General features: G+C 48.3%; 1 protein-coding gene across 3 annotated transcripts in view; it reads left to right on the forward strand.

The window, feature by feature from the left end:
• The window catches only part of IL18R1 (interleukin 18 receptor 1), a 182,729-nt gene that overhangs the window by 43,034 nt on the left and 125,838 nt on the right, over nt 1–13,857 (forward strand). For all 3 annotated transcript variants that reach the window (XM_069757619.1, XM_069757618.1, XM_069757620.1), the window contains one exon: nt 250–318. In XM_069757619.1, coding sequence (XP_069613720.1) covers nt 250–318 — 69 coding nt within the window. The remainder of the gene's footprint in view (nt 1–249; nt 319–13,857) is intronic.

Here is a 13,857-nt window from a genome sequence, read left to right on the forward strand (position 1 = left end):
ACAAACTGAACATTTTGCAGTGGTCTCTTAATTTTTAGCTGTATATGTTTTTCTATGGACGACATATACCGCCTAATGTCATTTTTAGTGACAAACTAATCACTTAAACATTACAGTAGTGGAAATCAATGGCAGCAAGTAGAAGTTTATGGCTGACATCTGTAAATTATTGTCTTTAGGCTAAGATGGATTCTTTGTATTAATAATATAAATTGTGATTAACATTATTCTGTATTTTGGTTCCCATAGCTCATAAAGAAAATATAAAGCCAAGAATAAATGGTATTGGGAATATGACAGAACTGGAAGTAGAAATTGGTAAGTACAGCACTATAGGATGACTTGTGAGAATTGAATAATAGGGATGGATTACAGTATAATAATAATAACAGGACTAGAAAACTTACATTTTTCATTTAACGGGACTGTCAATCTTCAGATTCAAAGTTTCTTTAGTAATTGCACTGGAATTGGTATTTAAATTCTTGTAAAACTAAGGAATGGACCAATCTGCAAAATTCTTACATTGTCCGTAAATAAAATATGTTTACACGTACTTTTTAGACACTCAATTTTAACCCCTTCATGACATGTGCTGTACATGTATGTCGCGTCTCTCCCTTTGATGTGGACTCCAGTGCTTAGCCTACATCTTTCCCGGTACATGTCAGCTGTTTGAACAGCTGACATGTGCCCTTAACAACCACGGGTGGAATCGCAGCAGCATTTAATGTGATCGCATCGGAAGCGCATCACTAATCATGCCGATCGGTGCCCGTATCACATGACTGCGGTTCGCCGATGGGTTGGCATGACAGCCCGGGGTCGGCAGGAGACCCTAGTGGATATCATTGCCAGATTGCTATGAGTGCCAGCCGGTGGTCGTTGCTCATAGCAAATGAGCATTTCTGCTACACACAGGTGATCTGATCATCGCCTGTGTGTAGCAGAGGCGATCAGACAACTGCAGCTTCTAGTCTCCCATGGAGGCTATTGAAGCAAGTAAAATGTAAAATAGAATGTTTTTAAAAATATACAAAAAATATATAATACATATAAACGTTCAAATCACTCCCCCATTCGCTCCATTCAAAATAAAACAATAAAAAATACACATTTTTTATCGCCGCGTTCAGAATCACCCGGTCTATCAAGCTACTGATATATTGATATTGATTGGGAAAATAATTAATCCGATTGGTAAATGGTGTAGCGAGAAAAAAAGTCAAAACACCACAACATTGCATCAAAGTGCAATGACGGGAGATCAAAAGATTGTATCCACACCAAAATGGTATCATTAAATATATTTCTCGGCACACAAAAACTAAGCCCGCAACCAGCCCGAGATCACGAAATATGTCGCAATTTTTTTTAAAACAAACTTTCAATTCTTTTTTCACCATCGAAATAAAAAGCGAGCTATATATGTTTGGTGTCTTTGAACTCGTAATGACCTGGCGAATCATAATGGTAGGTCAGTTTTAGCAGTTAGTGAACATGGTAAAAAAAATCCCAAAAAGAGTTATGGATTTGAACTTTTTTTTTGCAATTTCACCTAACTTGGAATTTTTTCCCTGTTCCTAGTCCATGGTAAAACCAATGGTGTTGTTCAAAAGTACAACTTGTCCCACAAAAATCAAGCCCTCACATGGCCATATTGATGGAAAAATTAAAAAGTTATGGCTCTGGGAAGAAGGGGAGTGAAAAACGGAAACGCAAAAAAAAACATAGATTGATTGATCTGTCTGTCCCTTTATTTATCTCTGTAAACACCTTTTCACTTTTTCTGCAACTTCTTTTTTAGTGATTAACTTGAATTAATAAATGATCGATAAACCCCTTCACCATCTTGCGATATTCCATTTTTGTGCTTTCATTTTTTGCTCCCCTTCTTCCCAAAGCCATAACTTTTTTATTTTTCCATCTATATATTCATATGAGTGCTTGTTTTTTGCAGGATGAGTTGTAATTTTGAATTACACCATTAATTTTACCATATTTTGTACTGGAAACCACAAACAAATTCCAAATGCTATGAAATTGCAAAAAAGTGCAGTTGCACAATTGTTTTTTGGATTTCTTTCTCGCTTCATTGGGGGATACAGGTAACCATGGGTGTATGCTGCTGTCGCTAGGAGGCTGACACTATGCAAATAAGGGAAAAATAACTCCTCCTCGGCAGTATACTCCCACCGACAGGCACAAGTCAACTCAGTTTTTGCTTAGTGTCCGTAGGAGGCGGACCTGGATCTAACACCAAGATCCGCTTTATCTTTTTTTCAGGGAATTTTGTGTGCGTTTATTAATCATTTCCCTTTTTCTTTCAGATTCACTCCTCTTGGTAACAGGGTGCAGTTTCTCACCCTGTTTTCCCCACATTATGCGACTGAGAGAGCAGTGTGGTATCACCCACTCTCGGACCCACTGGCAGGACTTTGTCCCATCACCCTTTTGGGTGTTTCAGGGTGACTTTTGGTCCTCGCCTTTGCCTCTCCTTACCCCTCTCCTTGGAGAGGGCTGAGAGGAAGATGGTGGTCACCGGTGGTGACCTCCCCCTTCTCACAAGGGGTTGATGCTGTCTTCTGCACCATTCCGGATATGGCGCGGGAAGGAGGATCTCCTCTTCCAGGACCCTCTCTACCTTCCGAGAGCTCCTGACACGATCCTCAGCTATGAAGAGGGGACCAGATCTGCAAGCAGGTAGTTTGACCCCCCGCCCACGGCACTAGATGCTGCAGCGTTCACCTCCTGCAGCGCTCGTCCTTTTCGTGGCGATTTATTCAAAATTCGTGCCCTTTTGCCTTCTCAGCGCGCACTTCCCTGCCTCTTCTCCTCGGCAGACTTTTTTCTGGCAGGCCACGGACCTTCCCTTCTGGCCTAACCAGCCTCTGACTCCTTCGCAGCACTGGGCACGCCTCCCCCTGGTCCCAGCACTGGCATTGGCCACTCTCGGGTGGGCCACGCCCCTTCAGGCACGTCAGCTAATCGGGTCATCAGTTTCATGTTATGCAGCCGGCCACACCCCTATTTCTGCACGCTCTATCCAACAGGCCAATTACAGGAAGCCTGCCGTCCCTATCTCTTGAGGAGAGCTTCCCCACTCACCGTTCACTATCAGCATGTCACGTGGCCACGAGGTCTTCTTCCAGTCGGGGGACACAGCTTCCTGTGCTGCCGCTGCATCATCGCTGGGTGTCTGGTAGGCTCTGCACTCCTCCTTCCCTGGCCTGTATCCTCGGCCCTTCTCCCCTCAGCAGTATCGCCTTTCTGCCATCCTGCTACAGGTGTCACTCGGTCTCTACCTATGCCCAACCCCGCAGGGCCCCCGGCTATATCCCTATGGTGACTCACTATGGTTGTGCCCGCTGTAAGAGAAAGTGGGCTTCAGGCCAGCCATCTCCCTTCTGTCCGTCCTGCAGTCCTTCCACCTTGTCCATCCCTCAGGAAGTGTCTAATGCCAGGGATGAGTGCCCTCCCCCGGAGTGGGCTGTTGCCATGTCTCAGTCAGTCTCTGACCTGACTAAAGTGTCGCAGTCCCTGGTACAGGTCCTGGAACACATTTTGCTTCTAGTTCCTTACCGCAAGCGGTTTTCAGGTTTTTACTCAAATCTGTTTGTAGTTCTGAAAAAAGACAGCTCTCTCCACCTGATTTTGGATCTCAAGCAGTTGAACCACCACCTTTGGATTCGGCACTTCAAGATGGAGTCTCTGCGCTCGATGATCGCTTCCATGGAACCGGGAGAATATCTGTGCTCTGTGGACATTCAGGATGCGTACCTACACATTCCTGTTTGTGTACAGTATCAGAGTTTCCTTCGTTTCACGATCCAGGAGCAACATTACCAGTTCATAGCTCTCCCGTTCGGCCTGGAGTCCGCTCCCAGGGTCTTCACAAAGGTAATGGTGGCAGTCATGGCCATCTTTCGATCAAAGGGGATCCTCATAATCCCCTATCTCGATGACATCCTGGTCAAGGGTCAGTCTCGCCGGGACTGCAGCCAGAGTCTCCAGATCACTCTGGACACGCTAATCCGTCTCAGTTGGACAATCAACAAAGAGAAGTCGACCTTAATTCCGACCCAATGTCTCGATTTCCTGGGCATGGAATTCGACACCATTCAAGCCCAAGTCTTCCTCCCAAAGGAGAAGTTCCTTTCTCTTCGGCAGGGCATCAAAGACCTAAAGCGCCCTGTCCATCTGCCTCTACGGCTCTGCATGAGAGTACTAGGGAAGATGGTCGCTTCCATGGAAGCAGTACCTTATGCTCAGTTCCACTCTCACCCTCTCCAGCTGGCCCTCCTGTCAGCCTGGGACAGGAGCCCACTTTCCCTAGATCACCCAGTTCGCCTACCTCTCAATGTGAGACAGCCTCTCACTTGGTGGTCGCTCTCCACCTCCATTCTGTGCAGGAGGTCATTTCTCCCCCTCCGCTGGCAGGTCATCACCACCAATGCCAATCTTCAGGGGTGGGGTGCGGTCTTTCTCCATCTCACAGCGCACGGCCGCTGGAATGTTCAAGAGACCCTTCTCCCGATCAATCTCTTGGAGATCAGGGCAATCTACCTTGCCCTCCTCCCCTGGCAGTCCCTCCTCATGGGAAAACCGGTCCGCATTCAGTCGGACAACGCCACAGCCAAGGCTTACATAAACCACCAGGGAGTGATTCGCAGCAAGCAGGTCATGGGGGTGGTGGCAAAAATTCTGCGGTGGGCAGAAAACCATGTTCCCGCCATATCAGCTGTCCACATTCCAGGGGTGGACAATTAGGAAGCCAACTTTCTCAGCCATCAGGGGCTCGCGCCAGGCGAGTGGTCTCTCCACCTCACCGTCTTCAACCAAATTTGTCAGAGGTGGGGGTTCTGGATGTCGACCTGATGGCTTCCCAAACAAACCACAAGGTTCCCCAGTACGTATCCAGGTCATGCCCTTGTGATCTCGTGGGCCCAGTTCCAGATGCCTTATCTGTTTCCGCCTCTTTCATTGATTCAAAGGGTTGTAAACAAAGTAAAGGCAGAGGGGGTTCCCATTCTCTTAGTAGCTCCAGATTGGCCTCGGAGGGCCTGGTATGCAGAGCTAGTGAACAGGCTGTCGGACATCCCCTGGAGACTCACAGACCGTCTGGATCTTTTATTGCAAGGGCCCCTCTTCCATCCGAATTCTCGGTCTCTGAATCTAATGGTATGGCCGTTGAGGCCGCGGTCCTAAGGGAAGCAGGTTTTTCCCACAGTGTCATACAGACAATGATAAAAGTTAGGAAACTGGCATCTTCACGTATCTATCATAGATGTTGGAAGGTCTTTTTCTGATGGTGCGATGACAACAGTTTATTCCCTATGGTCTTTTCCCTTCCTTCAGTCCTCGGTTTCCTTCAAACGGGTCTCGATTCAGGCCTTTCTCTGAGTGCTTTAAAGGGTCAGGTTTACGCTCTTTCCAGCCTCTTCCAAAGGGATCTGGCTTTCCTTCCACAGGTAAAGACCTTCCTTCAGGGTGTCGCTCACATAGCGCCTCTTTACCATCCTCCGGTTGAGCCATGGGATCTCAACCTTGTCTTCGGCGACCTCCAGCGCGCACCTTTTGAACCAATGCAGGACATTTCCTTTTCCCTTCTTTCATGGAAAGTGGCTTTCCTGGTCGCCATCACCTCTATTAGGAGAGTCTCCGAGTTGGCGGCATTGTCCTGCCGTTCTCCCTTCCTGATTCTGCACCAGGATAAAGCGGTCCTTCGGCCTGATCCTTCCTTTCTACCAAAGGTAGTTTTGGCTTTTCACATCAACGAGGACATTGTCCTTCCTTCCTTGTGCCCTTCCCCAGTTCATCCCTTGGAGAAATCTCTCCACAAACTGGATTTGGATCTGCTTCTTTTTGCCAGTCTGATCCTCTGTTTGTTGTCTCTGAAGTTCGTCGGAAGGGGCTCCCGGCCTCTAAATACACAATTGCTTGTTGGATTCGTTCGACGGTTCTGGAGGCATACCGTGTTCAAAACAAACAGCCTCCTCCGGGGGTGAGGGCTCACTCTACCTGGGCTGTGGGAGCTTCCTCTGCCCTTCATCACCAGGCTTTAGCTTTGCAGGTTTACAAGGCCGCAACCTGGTCGTCTGTTCACACCTTCGTAAGGTTTTACAAGGTGCATACTCAGGCTTCTTAGGACGCAGGCCTGGGAAGGAAGATACTGCAGGTGGCGGTTTCCCACCGGCCGACCTAAGTCTCCTTTTCTCTGAATATTTTTCCCATGGTTACCTGTATTCCCCAATGAAGCGAGAAAGAAAGAGGGATTTTTGGTTCTTACCGTGAAATCTCTTTCTTGGAGCTTTCATTGGGGAAAACAACACCCTCGCTTTATGTTGTACCGTGTTGGCCAATGTGCCCTTGTTTTGGGTTGGTACGTAGGTTGAGTTTGTTTATACTTGCTCCTACTACTGCGTTAGCACAAACTAACTAACTATACACCAACCGACTTGTTCCTGTCGGTTGGTGTATACTGCCGAGGAGGAGTTATTTTTTCCTTATTTGCATAGCATCAGCCTCCTAGCAACAGCAGCATACACCCATGGTTACCTGTGTCCCCCAATGAAGGCTCCAAGAAAGAGATTTTATGGTAAGAACCAAAAATCCCTCTTTTTCATTTACCATGTTCACTAAATGCTAAAACTGACCTTCCATTATGATTCTTCAGATCATTATGAGTACGCAGATAGCAAACATATATAGGTTGTGTTTAATTTAGATGGTGAAAAAAAAATCCAAATTTCGTAAGAAATTTGTTTTGCTTAAGCTCCCATTTTTCATGATCTAGGGCTGGGTGAGGGCTTATTTTTTCTGCTCTCCGAGCTCAAATTTTTATTGATACCATTGTGAGGTAGATCTGTTGTTTTGATCACCCTTTATTGCATTTTACGCCAATGTTCTGGTGGTCAAAAAAAACGTTATTCTGAAGTTTCATTTTTTTTCTCGTTACACTGTCTACAGATCTGATTAATTTACTTTATATTTTGATATATCAGACTTTTCTGCAAACAATCTGAATAACAAAAACATTTTTTTTTATTGTTTTATTTTCAATTGGGCAAAATGAGGTGATTTGAACATTTGTGTTTTTTTTTAAATTTTAAACTTTTTAAAAACATTTTTTACTGGCTTCAATAGTCCCCTTAGGAGACTTGAAGCTGCTATCACATGATCAATTGTGCTAAATCTTGCAGGGCTTCAGCTGTGTGTCTCTCATGAATGCCGGCCACAAGTCAGTGTTCATAGGAGATTCACAATTAATCTGAAGCATGACCAGAGGCCTGGTTCAATGTGAAAGCAAGATCAATAAGTAGGGAAGCAGCAATATAAACACACAGACCTTTTTTTAGTGTCAAGGGGTGATACTCAGGGGTCTACAGGCATGTGGTTAAATAGACCGCCTGGATAAATAATGCTCTTATTGGATCTGCACCAATGTGGTGGCATGCTTCTCTCTGGAAAGCATAGTAATTGTTAGGACTGGCGGAATGCACCAAGTATAAGATGTAATAATATTGGTGCGTTCGCAGTCCGGGGTCCACCGTGCAGGTGAAAAACCTGCTGCTAGTAAATGGCAGCACTATATGGCGGTGGAAGCGAACCCTGTAAAGCCACAGGTCCGCAATACCGCACTAATGAGTGCAAGCAAGGAGTCAGCGAACTCAATCCCAAGACTCAGGGTTAAAGTCCGTACAGACTACTTGCGCACCACACCGCAACTGGGTGTGTTAGGTATAGTAAGAGCACAGAAGTGCGAACTGTGCCATGCTGGCAGACACCACTAAGTACCCGGATGAGGGTTAGGAAGCGCACTACTGGCGCATGGCGCTGCACTGGCGGTCACAGCAATAGACGCTGATTCGTGTGTAACACATTGAGTGATTAGTCGGGCGCTAGGTAGCAGCCATACACCTTACGCGAACAGTCATACAATAGGGTAGGGGTATTTAATGAACGACTTGAACTCACAACAAACACATGTATACAAATGTACACTAGCGTATGGCCGTGCGGTCATGCGAAGCTTATATAGCTGCAGTACATTCAGGACCTTCCAATAAAGGACCAATGGGCAGCTGCCACAGCAGTTAGCCCTTTCAGGACCCTCCAGGAGGACCAATGGGAACCACTGCAGCATCTGAGGATGTGACCCTTGACCTCCAACGGGAGATCTCACCCTGGGCATGCTCAGAAGGGAAAAAGCAGGACTTAGACCCAAAAGCGTCTGCTCGTCGCTGCCCAGCACTGACTTCAATGGCAGAAGCCAGAAAGGCAGCAGTAACTCTTTGTACAGAGTGGGACTGAGCAAGATGCTGGAACCGACATCTCCGCTGAGCAGACTCCACTGCGGCAGGAGAAGAATGGGAGACCGCAGCGGAGATGGCCCGAGATTCCCCCTGTGCAGAGGCGGGAACTCGACCCCTAACATTACCCCCCTCCTAGGGCACCCACTTCTTGGGCCTCGCTAAGCTCGAAGGCAGCAATGAGCTGCGGAGCCCGAATATGCTCAGCAGGCTCCCAAGACCTGTCCTCAGGACCATAACCCTTCCAATCCACCAAATAAAACTATTTGCCACGTACCACCTTGCACCCCAAAATAGCATTCACCTCATAATCGTCCGTAGACGAACCCAATGCCCAGCAGATGACTCGGAAAACCAGGACATGTATACGGGTTTCAAGAGGGACACGTGAAAGGTGTCGGTGATACCCAGGCGTGGTGGAAGGGCCAAACAATAGACCACAGGATTAACCTGTTCGAGGACCTCGAAAGGACCCAAGTAGTGAGGTGCAAACTTGGTGGACTCAACTTGCAGCCTGATGTTACGGGCGGAGAGCCACACCAAGTCACCAGGAGCGAAGGTTGGAGCGGGGCGCCGATGTGCATTGGCGGAGGACCTCATTCTCTCCTTGGAGTCCCGAATGGCATCCTGAGTGCGGTCCCAAATATCCCATGCCTCCATAGCCCAGTCTGCCACCCTGGAGTCGGCGGAAGACATGGGGATAGGCACAGGTACCCGCGGATGCTGACCATAGTTGAGAAGGAATGGGGTTTGTCCAGTGGAGTCGGCTACGGCGTTGTTCAGTGCAAACTCTGCCCATGATAGCAAGGATGCCCAGTCATCCTGCCTGGCTGAGACAAAATGTCACAGATATGTGACCAAGGTCTGGTTGGCCCTCTCTACCAACCCATTCGTCTCGGGATGATATGCAGAAGAGAGATTTAACTCAATGCTGAGAAGACAATAAAGCTCTCCAGAACCGAGACGCAAACTGGGGACCCCGGTCACTGACAATTTTGTCTGGCATACCGTGTAGGCGGAAGATGTGTTTAATGAACAACGCTGCCAAGGCCCGTGCAGAAGGTAACCGTGGTAGCGGCACCAAATGCACCATTTTCGAGAAATGATTGGTGATGACCCAAATGATGGTACAGCCGCGAGACTTGGGTAAACCCACAACAAAGTCCATCCCGACCATCTCCCAGGGCCTGTCTGCCACCGGCAAGGGATAGAGTAACCCAGCTGGCCATTGACGAGGAGATTTATTTTTGGCGCAGGAGACACACGCCTGAATATAATCTCTGACATTCCGGACCATATGTGGCCACCAGTACGTCCTCGCCAGCAGCTCAGATGTCCTCTTTGTCCCAAAGTGTCCACCCACCCTGGACGAATGAGCCCAAGAGAGAACCTCCGGTCGCAAATTAATGGGCACAAAAGTCTTGCCTGGAGGCACAGACTCTAGTGAAACCGGCGCTATGGTTCTCAGGCTCTCCGAAGGAACAATAAGCCGAGGCTCCCCTTCCTCCTCCTCAGATGACACAACAGAGTGAGAGAGAGCATCAGCACGAATGTTCTTCTCCCCAGCGAGAAAATGAAGGGTGAAGTGGAACCGGGAGAAGAATAAGGACCATCTGGCCTGGCAAGAATTTAGCTGCTGGGCTGTTTGCAGATATAACACATTTTTGTGGTCTGTGAAGACCTGAAAGGGAAAACGAGCCCCCTCCAAAAGATGTCTCCATTCCGAGAAAGCCAGCTTCATCGCTAGCAACTCCCTGTCCCCAATGGAATAATTCCTCTCTGTAGGTGTGAAGGTCTTGGAGAAGAAGAAGCACAAATGCTTCCGACCTTGAGCATCCTTTTGGAAGAGGACTGCTCCTGCACCAACGGAAGAGGCATCCACCTCCATTATGAATGGCTTATCAACATCGGGACGATGTAGGATGGGAGCACTAGCAAAATGGGACTTAATAGAAGAAAAGGCCCTGGAGACCTCTTCTGACCACAATTTGGGATTTGCTCCCTTCTTGGTGAGGGCTACCAAGGGAGCTACCAAAGTTGAGAAGTGGGGAATGAACTGGCGGTAATAATTAATGAACCCCATAAAGCGCTGCACCGCTTTAAGAGAATGGGGTTCTTGCCAGTCCATCACAGCCTGTAGTTTGGCAGGATCCATAGCCAATCCCTGGGCGGAGATGATATAGCCCAGGAAAGGTAAAGACTCCTGCTCGAACATACACTTTTCCAACTTTGCATAGAGAGAATTTGACAGTAAGAGGTCGAAGACTCTGCCAACATCTTTCTGGTGGGAGTCAATATCTGGAGAAAAGATGAGAATATCGTCCAGATAGACTACGACCGAGGTGGAAAGCATAACCCGGAAGATGTCGTTGACAAAGTCTTGGAAAACGGCTGGGGCATTACAGAGCCCGAAGAGCATCACCAGATACTCATAGTGCCCATCTCTGGTGTTAAATGCCGTCTTCCATTTGTCCCCCTCACGGATGCGAATCAGGTTATAAGCACCCCGCATATCTAATTTGGTAAATACCTTAGCTCCCCATAGCCTATCAAAAAGCTCAGAAATCAGGGGCAGCGGGTACTTATTCTTAACGGTGATGGCATTAAGACCCCTGTAATCTATGCAAGGACGTAATTCTCCATTCTTCTTCTGCATGAAGAAGAATCCTGCCCCCGCTGGTGCCACTGATTTCCTAATGAACCCCCTTGCCAAATTCTCCTGGATGTATTTAGACATAGCCTCCGTTTCCGGAAGAGAGAGGGGATAGACACGTCCCCGAGGAGGTTCTGCTCCAGGCAAGAGATCTATAGGACAGTCATAGGGACGGTGAGGCGGAAGGGTCTCCGCAGCCTTTTTGGAGAAGACGTCTGCATAAGACCAATAGTATTTGGGTAGGGAAGAGAGATCTGCGGGTATCTCAGTGGTGGAAACCTGAACGCACTCTTTCACACATCTGCCCTTACAGGATTCACTCCAACCCAATATCCTTCCAGAGGTCCACTCAATATGTGGGGAGTGGAAACGGAGCCAGGGTATTCCCAGCTGAATCTCATCCATTCCCTCGGGAAGGACAAGAAGGGAAATTATCTCCTGGTGGGATGGGGACATAGCTAACGTGAAAGGGACAGTCTGGTGTGTGATCTGAGATGGAAGTGTTGACCCGTTCACTACTCTAACAGTCACTGGTTTGGCGAGCATCACCAGAGGTATTGCATGGCGCAGAGCAAAAGCCGAGGACATGAAATTCCCCTCTGCTCCAGAGTCCACACAAAGCTCGACTGTTAGAGAGTAAGAGCCTAATATGATTGTCCCCTTGAAGGACAGCTTGGAGGAAAATGCCGCAGTGTCTAGAGAACCTCCTCCAATGGTTACTAGACGCGATCGTTTACCCAATCGCCGTGGACACTTATTGGCATAATGTTCTTCTTGTTGGCAATTTCTGCAAACCACGGGTACTCGAGCGGTCCGAGACTTAGGTCCTGCTCGAGAAACCTCCATGGCCTCATGGGAGTCGGACGCCTGAATGGAAGATTCTAGAGGTCTGGCAAAGGTGGGAGCCAGCCGAAACCTCTGCCTACACTGGGCCCGCTCCAACCTCCGCTCATTAAAACGGAGGTCGATGCAGGTAAAAATAGAAATAAGCTCCTCCAGTGTGGCGGGAATCTCCCTGGTGGCCAAGGCGTCCTTCACATGGTCTGCCAGTCCTCTCCAGAACACCGGAATAAGGACTTTATCCGGCCACTCCAGCTCAGAGACCAGAGTCCGGAATTGGACGGCAAACTGGCTGACCGTGGACGAACCCTGGGTTGTTGCCAACAATTGGAGCGCGGTATCGTGGGTGACACAAGGTCCCAAAAAGACCTGATTCAGAGCGTCCAGGAAGAGAGGAGCACTCTGCACCACACGATCATTGCGCTCCCATAGCGGCGTTGCCCACTCCAACGCCCTGCCCGACAAAAGGGATAAAATAAATCCCACTTTCGCCTGTTCCATAGGAAAACGTGCAGCCAGAAGCTCAAGATGTATGGAGCACTGAATCACGAATCCCCGACATTGCTTACTGTCACCAGCAAACTTGTCTGGAAGCGGGAGACGGGATATAGTCGGAGCAGGGGTGGCAGTGGACAAACTGGCTGTGGCTACACTTGCAGCCTGAACAGCGACAGCAGTGACATCCACAGCTGAGGTTGAACGCTCTAGAGCCGCCAACCTTCCCTCCAGCTGCTGGATGTACCGCTGTAAACACTGATCGTCTGCCATTTACTAGGCAGACCCTGGCGCTAGTGTTCTGTTAGGACTGGCGGAACGCACCAAGTATAAGATGTAATAATATTGGTGCGTTCGCAGTCCGGGGTCCACCGTGCAGGTGAAAAACCTGCTGCTAGTAAATGGCAGCGCTATATGGCGGTGGAAGCGAACCCTGTAAAGCCACAGGTCCGCAATACCGCACTAATAAGTGCAAGCAAGGAGTCAGCGAACTCAATCCCAAGACTCAGGGTTAAAGTCCGTACAGACTACTTGCGCACCACACCGCAACTGGGTGTGTTAGGTATAGTAAGAGCACCGAAGTGCGAACTGTGCCGTGCTGGCAGACACCACTAAGTACCCGGACGAGGGTTAGGAAGCGCACTACTGGCGCCGCACTGGCGGTCACAGCAATAGACGCTGATTCGTGTGTAACACATTGAGTGATTAGTTGGGCGCTAGGTAGCAGCCATACACCTTACGCGAACAGTCATACAATAGGGTAGGGGTATTTAATGAACGACTTGCACTCACAACAAACACACGTATACAAATGTACACTAGCGCATGGCCGTGCGGTCATGTGAAGCTTATATAGCTGCAGTACGTTCAGGACCTTCCAATAAAGGACCAATGGGCAGCTGCCACAGCAGTTAGCCCTTTCAGGACCCTCCAGGAGGACCAATGGGAAGCACTGCAGCATCTGAGGATGTGACCCTCAATCTCCAATGGGAGATCTCACCCTGGGCATGCTCAGAAGGGAAAAAGCAGGACTTAGACCCAAAAGCGTCTGCTCGCCGTTGCCCAGCACTGACTTCAATGGCAGAAGCCGGAAAGGCAGCAGTAACCCTTTGTACAGAGTGGGACTGAGCAAGATGCTGGGACTGACGTCTCCGCTGAGCAGACTCCACTGTGGCAGGAGAAGAATGGGAGACCGCAGCGGAGATGGCCCGAGATTCCCCCTGTGCAGAGGCGGGAACTCGACCCCTAACAATAATGACATAAACTCACTAAGAAATCTGCCAGGGTATATCCTTTTTCCAGATAACTGGTGCTAATACCATGAAAGCTAATCTTATTTAGTAAAAAGAAAATTACATATTTTTAACAGTCAGTTCAGTATAATTATTATTCTTTTATCACCGAAGTTGATTCCGTATCTGTAATGTACTATGCTGTAACTCCAAAATGTAAGCTTGTATGTTGTACCCATTAATCCGCACAGTGTTATTTCTGCTGAGGTTACATCTAATATATGGTATGTTGTGGTCTTGGCGAATCTAATTCTTGGTATATATA

The sequence above is a fragment of the Ranitomeya imitator genome, chromosome 3 (assembly GCF_032444005.1).
Source record: "Ranitomeya imitator isolate aRanImi1 chromosome 3, aRanImi1.pri, whole genome shotgun sequence".
Classification (NCBI taxonomy): Eukaryota; Metazoa; Chordata; class Amphibia; order Anura; family Dendrobatidae; genus Ranitomeya; species Ranitomeya imitator.